Source organism: Telopea speciosissima, chromosome 4, assembly GCF_018873765.1.
Source record: "Telopea speciosissima isolate NSW1024214 ecotype Mountain lineage chromosome 4, Tspe_v1, whole genome shotgun sequence".
NCBI classification, from domain to species: Eukaryota; Viridiplantae; Streptophyta; class Magnoliopsida; order Proteales; family Proteaceae; genus Telopea; species Telopea speciosissima.
Window position 1 is genome coordinate 14,842,194 of NC_057919.1, and position 16,543 is coordinate 14,858,736.

General features: G+C 39.0%; 1 protein-coding gene across 1 annotated transcript; it reads left to right on the forward strand.

Moving 5' to 3' along the window:
• Positions 1 to 1,638: 1,638 nt before the first annotated feature.
• Positions 1,639 to 4,513, forward strand: LOC122660515 (zinc finger protein GAI-ASSOCIATED FACTOR 1-like). The gene is made up of 4 exons (XM_043855852.1): positions 1,639 to 2,157; positions 2,248 to 2,644; positions 2,792 to 2,967; positions 3,558 to 4,513. Exons 1-4 carry the CDS (start codon positions 2,016 to 2,018, stop codon positions 4,370 to 4,372), a joined length of 1,530 nt encoding a protein of 509 aa, XP_043711787.1. The 5' UTR covers positions 1,639 to 2,015; the 3' UTR covers positions 4,373 to 4,513.
• The last annotated feature ends 12,030 nt before the right edge of the window (positions 4,514 to 16,543 follow it).

The window sequence follows — 16,543 nt, forward strand, 5'->3', positions numbered from 1 at the left end:
TTTAAGGAAAAAAGTTCTCTATCCGGGAGTGTGGCTTACGCTAGTACTCCCATGAGTCTATCTCTCTCCTCCCCATGTGAAAAGACATCTCTGCCCCCTTATTTTAAGGAAGAGAGAGATAGACAATGGGAGTGTTGGTGTAGATCACATTCCCGTACAGAAAACTGCTTCCCTTTTTTTAATTATCAAGTTTCATGTCTGATCTTCATTTTTAGCTTCTTTTTTTTACGAGAATAAAATAGCAACATAAAATCAATGGAACTTACTTCTTTTCTTACAAGATTCCTAAGCTTATTGAATAAAAAATATAGATTTTGAAACAATTTTACTCTTTCTTCCTAGTGCCAATTTTTAGGATTCAAATCGATTTCGATCCATTCTAATTAAAATCGATAGAAACTAATCTCATACTTGATTCCATATAGTTGAACCATGCTAGTAGATAGTTACCGATATGTCAAAAGCTCCAAAACTAATGGAACATATTAAATCAAGCTTTTTAACCTATCCCATACTAGACTAACCCAATATAGGATCCATTCATTAAAGTAGATCTTCTTAGGCACATACCACATGCCTTGGGTTTTCATGACATTTCTCATCTCAATTTTATCTAGTATCAATCCATTCCCATCAATTGAGTAATCTCACTAGTCTTTTTCGGTAAATAATTGTCACTTGAAAAAGAATAGATAAAATAAAATCGGAAAAGGAAGTGAAAGGCACATAAATTCGTTTCGAGGCAGTTTTTCTTCACCCACGATCACTAGTTAATCACTTTTCACACACAATTCTGACGTCTAAACACATGACTACACAAAATGACCACCGCGGCATCCCTATAAAAAGCAAGAATCCCTAAGGGCAGAGCGGTTATTTCGAGTGGACTGTGTCTAGGTGCAAAAAAACTTTTTCCAATTCAATTTATCCACATATTCACATTGCATTTTCTATTTTTCTTGGAAAAGGAAAAGAGAGAAATAGAAAAGAAATGTTTGTTTTAAAGTTTTTCTGTTTTTAAATTCCTCCCAACGACAAAGACTTGGGACTAAAAAGTCGTCCGCATCGTGTGAAACGTGGACGGCAACGATTACTTCCCCGAATTTCTCCCAGGTTCAAGAGCAAAGAAAGAAACTTGGGGAACTCGGTTACCTCTTGACCAGGGTTAAACTCTCTCCTGGTTAAAATCCTAACCATGGTTAACTTCCGCCGCTTTAGTTAGTTCTTTCTCTTGCGGCATGGAGACTCGTAACTCGTAACAAGTCGTATCTCGCAAGTCGCGACACTCTCTCCCTTCGGCTAGCGCCTCTCTTTCTTTTTCTCACTCGAGAAATTTATTACAACTCATAAGCCGCCTTATCCGTCATCTCCGGCGACGATGTACGGACGCAACGGAATTGTTCTCTTAAACTCGATCTACTCCGCCAGAAATATCAGATTTCTCGCCTGTGCGTCTTGGATGTCGGATTCATTTGCGAATGTCTGTTAGAGTTGCAAACCTGCTAGATTTTTGCGATCGAAAATGTCGGAAACCTGACTTTCTTGCAAATTGTAATTCTTTTTTTTTTTCCTTCCCCCTTTCGTACACTGTTTGTCGGTGTTACATGTTCCGTAGTTTCAACTCGGTACTCCATCGATTTGATTCAACCCGTGGAGAGAGGGGTTAAAGGCGGTGCTCTAGTTTTAGATGTTGATAGGTAGGGGTAGGGTTTTGGCTTTTTCAGTGACTTTGTGAGCTCGGCTTTTCAGCGAGGGCCTTGGTGTTTTGCGTAGATTGGATCGGTCGCTGAAGCTCTAATTCTGGTTTTGATTTCTGATCGAAGGAAATATAGGAACTGGTAGGTGGGGAGAACAGGGATTGCGGACCGGTAGATGATAGTTGAGCTCAAACCTTGGACAGGAAGGGCAATTCATTGAATTCTTTTGGATTCCGACACTAGAACTGAAAAAAAGGACCCGGAATTCCAGATTCAACCTTAGTTTGATTTTCCAAGAACTGTAGAATTTTGGAAGGTATGCCTGTCGAGTTGGACAATACGTCCGCCATGACTGTTTCTACGGTTTCCGGGGAAGCTAGTGTCTCTTCTTCTGGTAACCAAGTGGCACCACCGCCGACAACCACGACGAAGAAGAAGCGGAACCTCCCTGGAATGCCAGGTTAGTTTGATACATGAATATTCTAAGCCTCTTAAAGATGAAAAGACGATTTCCTAATCTAATTTAGTGTTTATTTCTTCCCACTTGCAGATCCGGACGCTGAGGTAATTGCCTTGTCGCCGAAAACTCTAATGGCGACGAACCGGTTCGTCTGTGAGATCTGCAGCAAAGGATTTCAGCGCGACCAGAATCTGCAGCTACACCGCCGTGGTCATAACCTTCCTTGGAAGCTTCGGCAGCGATCGAGCAACGAGGTCCGTAAGCGTGTTTATGTCTGCCCCGAGCCTTCATGCGTTCACCATGATCCTTCGAGAGCTCTGGGCGATCTCACGGGGATTAAAAAACATTACTGTCGGAAGCACGGCGAGAAGAAATGGAAATGCGATAAGTGTTCGAAGAAATACGCTGTTCAGTCCGATTGGAAGGCGCATTCGAAGACTTGTGGAACCAGAGAGTACAGATGCGATTGTGGAACTTTGTTTTCAAGGTCTTCTAACTTTTTCCAATTTTATTAATTATTTTGAGTTCATTAATTTCTTCCCTCCCCCTCTTCTTCTATCCTCTTCTAGTTCGCTTTAATTTTGAGTTTTTAATTTTTTTTTCCGTCTCTGGGTTTTCTGTTTCATTATTGAAGGAGGGATAGCTTCATCACTCATAGAGCTTTTTGCGATGCCTTAGCGGAGGAGAGCGCGAGAGCTCATCCCGTTGCGAATTCGAAATCAGAAGAAGAGCCCAAGCGTCAGATCGTTGCCTCTTCGCCTCCGCATTCTTCTGTTGTCGTGTCTGCTGTTTTGCCTATTCAAAATCCAGGTAAATGGAGGTCTAGAAAAGGAAATTTTAGAACGTTTATGGTTGTGTTCTTTTGTCCAATACGTTTTTTTTATAAATAGAAGGGAAGAAAATACAAAAAACTCCTCTTAAGTCCTTGGATTTTTGCATTTTTTGTCCGTATTGATCTTGTTTTATTAAGGACTAGGAGATATGAAAACTGGGATTACAATCTCTCCCCCCCCCCCCTTCTCTGACACCTGGGGTTGTCTTCCCTTCTGTTCCCCTTTCTCTCTCTCAGGAAGAGGGGGTTTCCGTTAACGTTTTGATAAAACTTTCCGAAGGCTCCGTGTTTTGGATGGGAGATTCAAACCCTGCAATCGATAAAGAAACAGAAGCTTGAAAGCAAGAGTTTTTTTTTTTTTTTTTTTTTTTGGGGAGGTGATAATTTTCCAGGTGTGGTTGTCGTGGGAGATTGAGAGGGAAAGGAGACATGATTGCCTTTACTTTCTATTCAAAGAAAGATACGAAAAGAATTGAGAGAAAGGTTTACTTTCTCTCCTTGCTTTTCCTCTGTTTGATACAGTTTCTTACTTTGGTTTTTTCCTCCCCTTTTGGGTTTTTGGTGACAGATTTACCAGGAAATTCAATTGATATGATAAAGCACATCCCGCCGTCCACCTGCTTAAACGGGAGCAGTGGTAACAGCAGCAACAGCTCTTGCACTTCTACCAGCAATGGCAGTACCACTACTAGTGTTTTTGCAAGTCTATTCGCATCATCGTCAGATTTGATATGCGCCATGGCAAGATCGGAGCGTTCGACAGCGCTAGCAACAGTCTCAGCCGCAGAGCCTACTTCTCTCTGCCTATCGTCCAACGGCGGAGGTTCCACAATCTTTGGTACAACGTTGGGGACGGAACGCCGGCAATACACAATGCCTTCGTCACCAGCTATGTCTGCCACAGCATTACTCCAGAAGGCTGCACAGATGGGGGCGGCTGCTACTAACTCCTCGTTCCTCCGAGGGTTGGGGTTGACCTCTTCGTCGTCGTCTGGGCAACAAGAGGGATTGCAGTGGAGTCGACACTTGGAATCGGAGCCCGGAAGCTCCACCACGACAGCCGGTGGTGGTGGGGGACTCGGACTCGGACTCGGGCTTCCGTGCGAAGGGGGTAGAGCTTTGACGGAGTTAATGATGGGCCCGTCGTCTTTGTTTGGGCCAAAACCCACGACGCTGGACCTTCTGGGGCTGGGCATTGGGGTTGGTGGTGGTTCTCCCACTGGTGGATTCTCTGCTCTGATGACGTCAATAGGAGGTGGCGGATTAGACGTTGCCGCTGCGGCCGCCACGTTTGGGGGAGGGAATTCTGCAGGGAAGACGTGGAGGCCTGAAGCCACGGAGAGAAAGCCTAGTGGCGCTGCCCCTGCACCAGCCCTGTTGTAGACAAAATGTAGTTGTTTATACGAGTGGGTGCGTTTTCGTCTACGTTTTACGAATTGCTTTGTAAAGAGAAGCCAAGAAATTCTGTGCAGCTTTAATTAGGGTATGTGTAGTAGTAGTCTACTAGTAGTACTAGCGTAGCAGGAGTATCGATCTCTATTTCGTTGTCAGCGCTCAGCATTAAAGGCCCTCTCCTTATCCCTTCTTTTTTCAAGCAATTGAAGGAACACGGGAAGAGATTGAGGGGGAGTTTTTTGTTTTTTGGTTTTTTCTTCTGGTTTTGTTATATTAAAGTAAAATTAAATTAAATTAAATTCAAATGAAGTTTCTTGGAATTGTGGATCTGACTAGTAGAGTGTGGAGGGTGAATTTTTTTCTTCTTCTGGGTGTTGGGGTTAAGTTAGAGAGCAATCAGAGTTGGATTTGCTGGTTCTGGTTGAATGGGATCAGAATCTGGCCGACTCATGATTACTAGGGTTGAAGATGATTCAATTCTGCTTACATAACAATGATTCCACCTAATCCGATCCACAATCTTGAATTCTTGGTTTGGCCTTCAAACACCACAATGGGGTCTCAACTGTTAGTGAGACCTAACATCTGAGGGTAAACATCACCTCATGCCAGTATGACCCAATGTAAGTAGACTGATCGAGAAAGACATAGTTGCAGTGCCTTAATAGTAAATAATGTAAAACCATTTGCAGAAACACCATTAGTTTGTGTTATAATATTTGGGAAAAAGAATGATTTATTCTCAGAAATTGAAGTATTGAACTACCAAATGGATTTGGATTTTTTTTATTCGTGAAATCTTTCATATTGATACAAACTAAACAATTTCAATTTTTTGACTCAAAATTTATTTGTTGAGCATTTTCTTGAAATTAATCTGAAATTGAAATAAAAATCATACCAAGTCTAGCATCTTGGACAATTATTTAATTGGTTCTAAGTTTGAAGATCAAAACCAATAAGCAATCGGTCCGAATTTTTTCCGATTCTAATCAATTACGGTTAATGAGGGTGGACCTTGGTGCAATGGTAAGTTTGCTCCATTGTGATTAAATGGTCAGGGATTCGTGTTTTTGTAAACAGTCTATCTGTGAAGCGGGGCTAAGATTGTGTACATTATGACCGTCCCCTGACCCCGCAGTCAGGGATCGAGAAGAGAGATGCTCGGTCTCTTTGGTTTGAATCGGTTTCGGTTTGGAAACTTTCCAGGTAATTGGCCTAGGATCGTCGGTGCTAAAACTAGAACGAGTTAATATCTGGGATATTAAATGGTCGGTTTGGTTCCGGTTTTAATCGAGCAATTTTGGTCAAGTTTGTGGGTTCATACCTCCATTGGAAAATTATCACTTCAATTTGCCTGCTCGTCAATTTCTTCAATTCCTTGTAATAGAGGGAGGTGGACCCCACCCAGGTAGTATGCTCGGGCAGTGGATAGGGGTGGTCATTTCTGCCCCTATTAGATGGAATTGAAGAAATTAAGGGACATGCAAATTGAGGGATAAAGATCCTACCCCATTTTGACACCTTTAATAAAATGTCTTGAATACTGTCTAGAGTTCTGCATTGAAGAACCTATTATTTAAATTTGAGTCCTTGTTTTATGGGGACTGGGGAGAGGGTTGATTGCAATTTTGATTGTTGGTTGCTTATGTTGGAAAAACAAATACTTAAAATTAATGGAGCCAAATATGCATAAAATTAATAATTAAGATAGATCAAATCAAGCCAACCATAAAACATATACTAATTTTTAATGTGGAAAAATCCTTTTAAAGTGAAAGGCAAAAACCACACGACCTAGTCCAAGCAAAACCTCTCAATATAACCAATAATGAGATTACAAGTTCTCTCTAGACATTGTTAGAAGCTAACATTCATTAAAAAAATTTACTTCCCATGTTCAACATCCCTTGTATCAACTATAGGAGCATCAATATCATCATCATCCCCATTAGCATCTTCAGTATTTTGTTGTACATTTTCTCCATCATCAATTAATGGTTAATCTGTATTAACTTCTTGTACATTGTAACCTCTCACGCGACCGTCAAAAAGTTGACATATTGTTGCTTTTGTTTTCCTTCATTGTTTACACACAATTGTAAGAATCATGTTACGATACCACTTGCTGGAAAAACAAATACTTCCTTATTTGTATGCAAACTAAAAGAGAAACATGACAACAAAATATGTGCAAAGCTAATAATATTGATAAATCCAATCAAACTAACCACAAAAAACACATAAATTTTTAATGTGAAAAATCATTCCAAGGTGAAAGAGAAAAACCATGGGACCAAGTCTAAATTAAAACTTCTACTATTACAGATAATAAGATTACAAAAATCTGTCTAGACAATACTAGAGGCTAACAATCATCAAGAAAAAAATATTCTTGGGAAACAAGATAATTCTCACCTTACGAGGTAGATTCATAGAAACACAATACTCTCACCTCAATATTGACATGACAACCATAGGAAAAACTATAGAACCTTTCATTTTTCTTTTGATGACTTTCTAACTCTCCATTCACTCATGGAATAGAAAAAAAAAATAACTCACACTTACTGCATTACCACGTCACTCTCCGTTTTATGCACAAAAAACTAGTAGACAGTGAGTCGGTTACGCATTCTCTCCACTAATGCCTTCTCATGTGGGTCCCCTCCTAGATGTTCATGAGGAGAAAACCCAACAGTGTGAATGTGAAGGTTTTGATTTGGATAGGCTACTAAACTCAACTCAACCATATGGCCTAATATGTATTCTATTTTTTTTTTAATATACAGTATGTATACAATTCTTTACGTCATGGCGCCATTAAACCATAGTTGTTAATTGACTTCCATCATCTTTTCAGAGCTTACAGTCATATGACAGAATGTGTCGGAATTAAATTATACCATGAGTAGATGATGATGTGAACTACTTGACGATAAAATTTGACCACAATTAAATTGCCATGTGTCAGATATATACAATGTGACCATCCTTGAGGTTTTTTATGAAACACTTGTTTTAATAATTTTAAATAACAATGATAGAGGAGATAAACATTGTTAACATCAAATCTTTCTATAAATTAATAGACATAGTTTTTGTTGCAAGTAAAAACTAAAATAAGTATATTTTGTTATATCATTTGTCATTATCAATCTTAGACTTTGCCACATAATATTCCTTGAGTTAAGCATAAGTTTTCTATAAAAAAGAGAGAATAGATAGAAAAAAAGGTAAATTGATAGATGATAGTTATAAACAAAGAAAATATTAGGAACATAATTAAGTTGTGTGCAGCATGAGTTCTTTGAATGTTTAGATCCTATATTATAGAAGGAACCACTCAAAGATGGATTTAATGTCATGAAGAGGATTTATGGGAACATGTTTTTTTTTTCTATTGGTTGTTTCCTTCACCCTCAATTATTTATGTCATAAGGAAGATTTATTTAGATCTTAAACAATAAGTAGGTTATCCTCTAGAATGGCCACATATTAAAAATTTGATGGCTAATATTATTTCATTTGTTTGTATAAACCAACTGTATATTGGACTTTTGTCTTTGTATTTTAGGCAATATGAATATTTCTTCCAAGATAACTTTCTAATTAACATTCAAAACCTTTATATTGACCTAGAAAAGCACAATCAAGCTAAAACTTGAATTTGAGGGTGGGAAGGGAGGTGGGGGATGGGAGGGGAGAAGACTAAATACCATAATGAGACTACCATTTACTCTATTTTGTATGAAGCTTTGAACTAAAATGTTCGTCATGATGTTAGGCTCCATATAACCAAGTTGTTATACCAAGCAAAACCCAAAAGAAAAAACCAAAAACCAACGAACAAGGTCAAGGTATGGCCATGAGGTTACAATGTCTTCGAGGGGTTCAAGGAGCCCATTTCTTATTATTAGATATCGAGGGAATGACTTAGATTGGTCACATGTCAAATTTGAGTCAAATTTAAGACTCAAATTTGATCATTAACACTTCTTAGTATTAGTATTGACATACCCTCCCATGTACCATCTTGATATTCCATACACTTCCTTTTTGTAGTTTTAGATATTTCAATATTTTGTTTTGCCACATGGCTAATTCCATTTATTCTAAAATTTGATATGTAATTAAGGGATCTTGAAGTCTATCTATCCATAAAAATATCACTCACATGCAACTTGGCATATAACAGAACTAAATGTCCTCTATATATAAAACCTGCTCTCCATGAATGCCTATACATAATTATCATTTTTTTTTTCCCACTTTTCCTATTCATGGCTGTTAAAGACCATATGAATGTCTATGTAGCTTCCTTATCAGTACGGGCTTGTGTATTAATTATATGGTCAGTTTCATCTAAGAATTAGAAACTCATGAATTCCATGCAACTACTCAACCAGGGTCAGCTATGGCTGTTACAAACAAAGTGCATTTGTATCCACTGAATCCGAATCATGGCTGCTTGACCAACCTCTGCATTAATTTTCTTTCCTTGCTCCATAATTATTTTGCAAGTTTCTATAGTTTTGTATGAATATAAATAAATGAAATTATGAATTTTCATTTGAAAACAACTACCATAGTTGAATACTTGAATATTTAAGTTGTGCAAGACTTGTCATATAACTCATAAATGGTAAAAAGGTATGCATCTTGTTGTGACCAAAGTGGTAAATCGAGAGTTTACCTAAAAAAAAAAATTGTGGTAAATTGAGAAGTTAAAAAAAAATGAAATGATGAGGTTTTAATTTCATGGAAAGAGGCAATGGCTATTAGGTATGGATTCAAAAGGAACCTATATGCTAGTGGTGGAAAGTGATAATCAAAAGGTTATCTCTTATCTCCGTGATTTCACGAAGATTCTGGCTCTCTCAATTAGGCCGATTGTCACTAATATTAAACACCTGGTTACTTATTTTGACCATGTTTCATTTCAAAATATTCCAAGGAAAGTCAATGTTGTGGCTGACTCCCTTGCCAAGAGGGCTCTATCTCTTGTGGATAGGATAGTTTAGCCCAATTCCGATCCCTGTGTTTCTGTTGATTCAATCTCAGATCCCAGGAGTGTAATCTGTGTTCTTCAATAGTAATTCTATTTACCCCAACAAAAAAAATTTCATGGAAAAAAAGTGTGTTATATTATGGGGAATTCGGACATGGGAGATTCTCCCATTGCCTCCGTTAAATAAGGGGCAGGGGTTTTTATGTCATTTCATATGGACATTTATACTAATTTGACCATATTTAATGTTGATGGTGTGTGAAAACTTTTGTCTGAACTTATATTAATGCTAATCAGACAAAGAAAAAAGGACTATTGCCCTTGCGTCCAGACACTGGGCCTCATGAAATGACCATCGTGTTTTCAAGGATTTTCACCTTTCCATGGGAGTGTGACGGTCATTTCACACAGTCTTGTGTCTGAACGCGATCGGGTAGAGTTCTTTCTCCCATATTACAATGTCTTGACTCGTTGGTAAGAGAGAAATTATAAATTTCTTTTCCACCATATTATTCAGATGAATATAATTTTCTTAAACATACATTGAGATAACAATTGAGGTCTCGGATTTGACGCATATCTGCATGAAGATACAGCCCAACACAAAAAGACCGGCACACCCTTGATCCTTTCCGCCTTTTTTGGGGTGTGTCACTCTTTTCGTGCTGGACTGTGTTTGGATGCAATTACATCCAACGACCGATTAACGTTCCTTTTCCCAATAAATAAAGTGGACCAAGTCACTCTCTTCTACTAAATGGGGTTTTTGTCCATTGGTGGAACACCCTAATCTTTGCTTGACTGATTGGGAAGAGACGTGCATGAGAGCTCCAACCCCACCTCTTAAGTTTCTATATCAACCCTTCCCACTCATTTATGCAATTCATTTCATATTCAAAATTCAGAATTTAGATGGGCTCCTTTAATGTGATCAATACCTTTAACGTGACACTCTACTTTTTACCATTTATTTGTGATATAGTTTTCTATTTTGGGGCACCCCTTTTTTGATACTGATAAATGCTTATAGACATTTCAAGATCCAGAGAGTTTTCATAGTTCCAGGCATGGATTGAGCTAGGGGTGTCAATTTCAGGCCCGCATGGGTAGAGTCGACCGAGCCGACTGATTAAAGCCTGAACTAATCCGGCCCATTTAACAAACATGCCGGGCTCAAGCACGAGCCAAATATAGTCGGTCGTTTCCGGTGTGAGGCCCTTACCTGTTGGTCGCCCTACTGATTACAAGCCCGACCTTTTAGGCCGTTTGAAATACCTATACTAACCCCAAAAACCCTACAATGCTCCATTTTTCCTTAAGGCCCAAAATAAAAATCAACTAAGAGCCCTAACCCTCTCCATGGCTCAATAAGCCAATGATTTTCAATGTAATGGGCTTATGGGCCAACGAATTAAATATTGGTTCCCTGGTAATCCTAATAATTAATTAAAAATCTGTTTCTGTCATGGCCCGTTTCAAGGGATTTGGCTCCTGTCCCGTGGCGGGAGCTGGACGGTCTAGCACCCCTTCAAATTATTACATGTGGCACTAATAATATCCAACGGTCTAGAAAGATATGGAGATTTTTAAGCCAATAAACCCAACAATTCCACCCGACCCGATTTTATTTCTCATTTTTCTTCCCCCTGTCGAACGACTGTACTCTGCCCATGGAAATCAAACAAAAACCTTAGAAAGAAAGAAACACAACTTACCAAATCTCCATCTCTTCAAACCAAATGGCGAACTGTAGAAGCAAATCTCCATCTCTGCAAGCGCCGCCTTGGCCCTGGCCGTGACATCTACATGTAGAGGTCTATATCTTATATCTTTCCACCTTCTGGGTGAAATCCCAACAGAGAGATCTGGAATTTTTTTTCTTTATGGGTTTTAAACCTTTAATCACAAACCAGTTTCGTTTCTGAGAGTAATTATAATTTATTTCTAGTGAGAAAACAGTAATGCTAATTTCAAAAGTGGGGTTTTGTAAATTTTGCAGAGGAGATAGCGCGTTTTGCAGTTTAGAGTGTCTACCACGGCAGGTGAACCAAGACGAACGCAAGGAGAAGTGTGCATTGGGTTCGAAGAAAGATGCATCTACTACCGCCGGATCGGAATCCTCCCTCACTAAAGGAGAGACAATCGCTGCTGCATAGACTTGCAGAGTTAGAGTCCCTGCATGATCTGTTTCCCTTACGCTTTCTATATATTTGTGAAAAAAGGAAGATTTTTAAATGTCCTGTGATGGGAAAAAGCTTATAAATATGATATTGAAGGCAAAGTGCAGTTTTTTCTTAATATGCAACTGAGCTAAGTTTAGTTACTGTGATTCATTCTCATCATCTCAGGTAGATTAATCCAGATTTTCATATACAGAGAAAGAATCCCTTATGCTTGATGGTCTTTGTAATCTGTAAATAATTTCTTCTTGTTTGCTTCTGTATTTAATTTCTCTCAATCATTAATGGAAGAAAGTTGCAGGTTTTAATAGACCTTTTTTTTGCCCCTTTCTGGGTTCATCGAACAAGAAATTTATCGTCATAGTATCCATTGCTGAGCTTTGTGAATGAATGTGTTTCAACCGTCCACGAGATTCCCATCGTTTGGTTTGACGAGATGGAGATTTGCTAAGTTGTGTTTCTTTCTTTTGGGTTTTTGTTTGAATTCCATGGGCACGAGTAGAGTCGTTCGAAAGAGAGAAGAGAAATGAGAAGTAAATCGGGTCGGGTGAAAAGAAAGGCTATCGTTGGATCTTTTGCCTTAAAAATCTCCATATCTTTCTAAACCGTTATTAGTGTCACATGTAATAATCTAAAAAATCTCCATATCTTTCTAAACCGTTATTAGTGTCACATGTAATAATCTAAAGGGGTGCTAGACCGTCTAGCTCCCACCACGACTGGACAGCAGCAGGTCCCCTTTATAGCCTGTTTAGAGTTAAAATGTTCACTAGCCCGTCTAAAGCCAATTAAAACCTGAACATTGACCTATTGAAATAAAATAGGACCATGCTCGTGCAATGCAAGCCCGAATACTTAAATGGTCAGACACCGATATAGGGGAGCCCCGGCTAGGCCCAATCGAGCCCGATCAATTGACACCCCTAGATTGAGGTATTGGTTGAGGCTGATATTGATACCTGACCGATCTTGGATCAGGTATCGATATCGAGTCAAAAAAATAATTTTTAATGAAAAGTAAGAGTTTAAATTGACCAATCCGGACCGATATCAGCCAATCAGGATCAGTACCGATAAAGACTGATACCGATATCCCAATCCTTGGTTCCAAGACCATGAGGGAGTCACAATAGTGATCGGATTATTCTAGATATGCGTGGACATACATGGGGCATATTTGATTCAACTTGAGTATGAAATTCAAACATGGCTAATCTAGACCATAGTTAAAACACGTTTTAAACACCATATTTTTTAAAAAACTATTCATACTTTAATTACTTATTAATATAAAAAATAAAGATACATAGATGTGTCCATTACAATTAAGGACAAGTTTTTTTAAGACAACATGTTTAAACAAGCTTGTGAAATATTACAGGGCGTGGACTGGATTTTTCATCTCGCAGGTTGGACCGGACCTAGGTTTAGGCCTATATATTTATGTAAGATAAGAGCTATTGATTAAGTATCATAATTTACATTTAATATGCATCATTGATTTAAGGGAAAATTACATATACCTCCCTTGTACTTTGCCCTAATTACACCTTTCTCCCCTTAGTTTTCTCACCTTACATTTTGACCCCTTATGGCTGACGGTGTTAGAGTGTTGTTAATTAATGATTTGAAAAGACAATATTACCCTTGTTCTAAAACACCACAAGTAGAATTACAATGATACCCTTTTCATCATCTTCAACCTTTAAACACCCATTTCTTTCCTCCACCGCAGCCATCACCAACACCACCACCGCCATCACTACAGCCACTACCTCCTCCAACGCCACCACTGCCGCCGCCTCCTCCTCCTCCTCCTCAGACTCTTATTCCCTAAAACTTTAAATTCACACACTAAATGTTGACCCCTCTATTTGCAGATTATGTTTCAATTAAATGTTAGTAAATTACAATTAGAAAAAGCTTAAGGGGTGAAATAGAAGAATCAAACTTGGATTTGATAATAGATTGAGTGGAAGATTGATTGTTCACCTTGGTATATACCAACCAGGTGGAAGATCGAAAACCATAGAAAACCCTAAACACTAAAACCCCCAACCCCAAAACCCATCCAGAAAAAAAAAAAAGAATGAGGATAGCTCCTATCGTTTCTGCTCTGTTATTAGCTCTTTTGAACCACCTTGCTCCTCCTTTGTCGGAGCTTCCATGGCAGGTTGTGCCATCGCCGATGAAGCTGGAGGTTCTGATCTCCACCCCCAAAAAAGAGAAAAAGAAGCAAAAGGGCATAGCTAGCTATAGCTCACCTGGAGTTCCTGGAAGATTCCTCTTCTTCTTCACCACTGACACAAGAGTTGGGTTGGGAGGAGGGTTAGGGTTTGGATTGGTTTCCTAATGAGCAAAACCTCTGAATGTAGTGGGAGATGGGTTGTTCTCCCCTTCCAATGCCCTGCTCTTGAACAAAAATGGGTGCTCTATTGCCATTTAACTCTATGAGAAAACTGATCTCCGAAATTCCTCTTTCTAACTTGAATATGTGATAAAAAAAATCTGTTTGTTTCTGCAACTTTTATCTCTTCCATTACATCATTGGAAGATGCCAATGGGATGAAGCTTCTTAATCTTGAGATGAAACGATTCCACAAAAGACAGATGTCTCCGAAGCATTTGTTGCCTCTGTTTTGGACCCCTGAATCTCTTAAAAGTTCTAGGGCTCTCGGGTGAAGCTCAAAATTAGATTTCCCAAGATTTACTTGAAACCTAGTCTGATTTTTGTTTTTCTGATCAAACAAAACCCAATATCTTAAAGCAGTAGCAGCAACGAATAGACCATATTCGTCTTCAAATCCATTTTTGTATGAATTTTGGGTCTCTCGAGCTGCTTCTGTTGTTTTTTGTTCTTCTCAAAGAAAACCCAGCCAATTATAATCACACTGTGATGCAGGCTGTAATCTAACTTGACTCATCCAAGGGTGAGGTTGGAACTTGGGATTGAAAATTTTGCAAATTGGCAAAATGGGTGGTTTTCTATCACCGAATTGTAATTATGTTGTTCCCTTTTCTTCATTCAACAATGAATCCCTCCAACTGAAGCTGGAACCGTCGATGTTGGTGGAGCTGCCTTGGGAGCTTGCACTGGTAGAGCTAAAACTACCGTCGATGGTGTCGTTCTTGGTGTTGCTACTGGGGATGGGGTTTTAGACGTGGTCGGCGTGGTTGCAACAGCAGGTGGTGATGAAACTGACGTGATTGGAGTAGTTGGTGGTATGGTAGTCGGCGTTGCCGTCGGGGCTTGACCGTTGACCATCGCAATGTAGAGAAGGAGGAGGAAGATGAAGAAGGAGGGTAAAAGGGTCATCTGACAAGGACCCAAGGTTAGTTTAGGGATTATGAAAAATCTAACTATGCCACATCACCACCTAACAGACGGATGCTAACGGCAGGGGAGGAATTAGTAATTTTTGAAAAACTACATGGGAATCGTATGTAAGGTGGAAAAATCAAAGGGAGGAACGTGTAATTAGGGCAAAGTACAGGGGAGGTATATGTAATTTTCCCTTGATTTAATATAGTAAAAATATAAATATTAAAATTATTTTCATAATTTTTGTGTAACAAAACATAAAATGGGGAAAACAAAAAGGCGCCACATGCTAGGGTGGGGCCTGCATTGAGCCTGGAACCCTTAGCAGGGCTTGGATTTTCAAATACCTATTCCAGCCCACCCTGATTGCACGATTGAACAACTTAAGGAACCCTTCCCCAAATTTGGTTGGGCCTCATGGAAAAAAAAGCATATTTAAGAAACAATTAAGGGAAAGAGAACCCCACCAGGTCACACAGCGCGCTGCCCCTCTGCTCTAACTCAAGGGAGTGCGAAATGACCGCCACACCCCCTGGAACCCCACAAATGAGTAAATGACCAATATTACGATGGTTATTTTGTACGCCCCTGTGTCAGGGCATAGAGGCGGCATATCTAGCACGACCTGGTGGCGTGTCTGGAATCTAGAGCGACCGGATGGTGGCATTCTTTTTCTCAACAATAAAATAAGTCTTTTGCAAGATATTGATAGGATTTCCCCCCTAATTTCAAAGGCATGCCACAACATTTTGATTGGACAAATTTGCTTTGAAATAGAACTTCTTAAATGCCATTTTGTTTAGAATATGTTCATCTTTTTTTCCGTAATTAGTGAAAAATCATAATTTTTCACATGCATTTCACTTTTTTTTTTTCTCCCCTATAGACATGCATGTTACTTTTGGCATAACAAGCAAGGGATGAGGCTCCCAGTTTTAACATAAAAAGGTGTACCCAGTGCACGAGGCTGTTTGCATTGTGGGGTTTAGGAGGGTCAATACATACACAGTCTTACCGCCACTTTACAAAGAGACTGTTTCTTGATTCGAACCGACAACCACTAAGAAATTAAGGATCTGTTTGGAAACGTTCAAAAGAAATACTTCTGATATTTTTGTGCTTTTATGAAACACATTTAGAACACTTTTTGAGAAACAACTAAAAGAGGTTTAAAAAAAAAAAAAAAAGAAACAAAAACTTAAAGCAAAAAAGTGATGGCATACTCGATATTCATGAATCACTACCACCGCCACCACCCCCATCACCTCCACCTCCAACACCATCACCACCAATAACTATCACTCCACCAACATCACCTACACATCCTCTGTTTCTGTTCTTTTGTAGTGACAGAAATTCTTTTGCCATACATAATCTATAATAAAATTGACTAAAAAACTAAGAATATAAATAGTATGCTTAGCACAAGAGAGTAAAATATCTAAACACACATATAAAACCCCCATAATAATTTTACCACCTATTTAGTTCTTGATTGGTTCACATTTGGTTAATTGGTTAATGGTCCGGTTCTGATTGGTTCGCATCGCTCAATTGGTTCAATCTAGTTCCCAACTCCAGACCCAGATTGACACGGAAAGCTATCTCCTCCAATTACCAGTGCCTATAATAAGTGGGGGTGGATC

What these genes read in the sequence shown, in the direction of transcription:
- LOC122660515 (XM_043855852.1), top strand. Translation starts at nt 2,016, where the DNA reads ATGCCTGTCGAGTTGGACAATACGTCCGCCATGACTGTTTCTACGGTT. An exon ending in GAACCTCCCTGGAATGCCAG is followed by an intron (nt 2,158 to 2,247) that starts GTTAGTTTGATA and finishes TCCCACTTGCAG; the next exon opens with ATCCGGACGCTGAGGTAATT. An exon ending in TGTGGAACTTTGTTTTCAAG is followed by an intron (nt 2,645 to 2,791) that starts GTCTTCTAACTT and finishes TCATTATTGAAG; the next exon opens with GAGGGATAGCTTCATCACTC.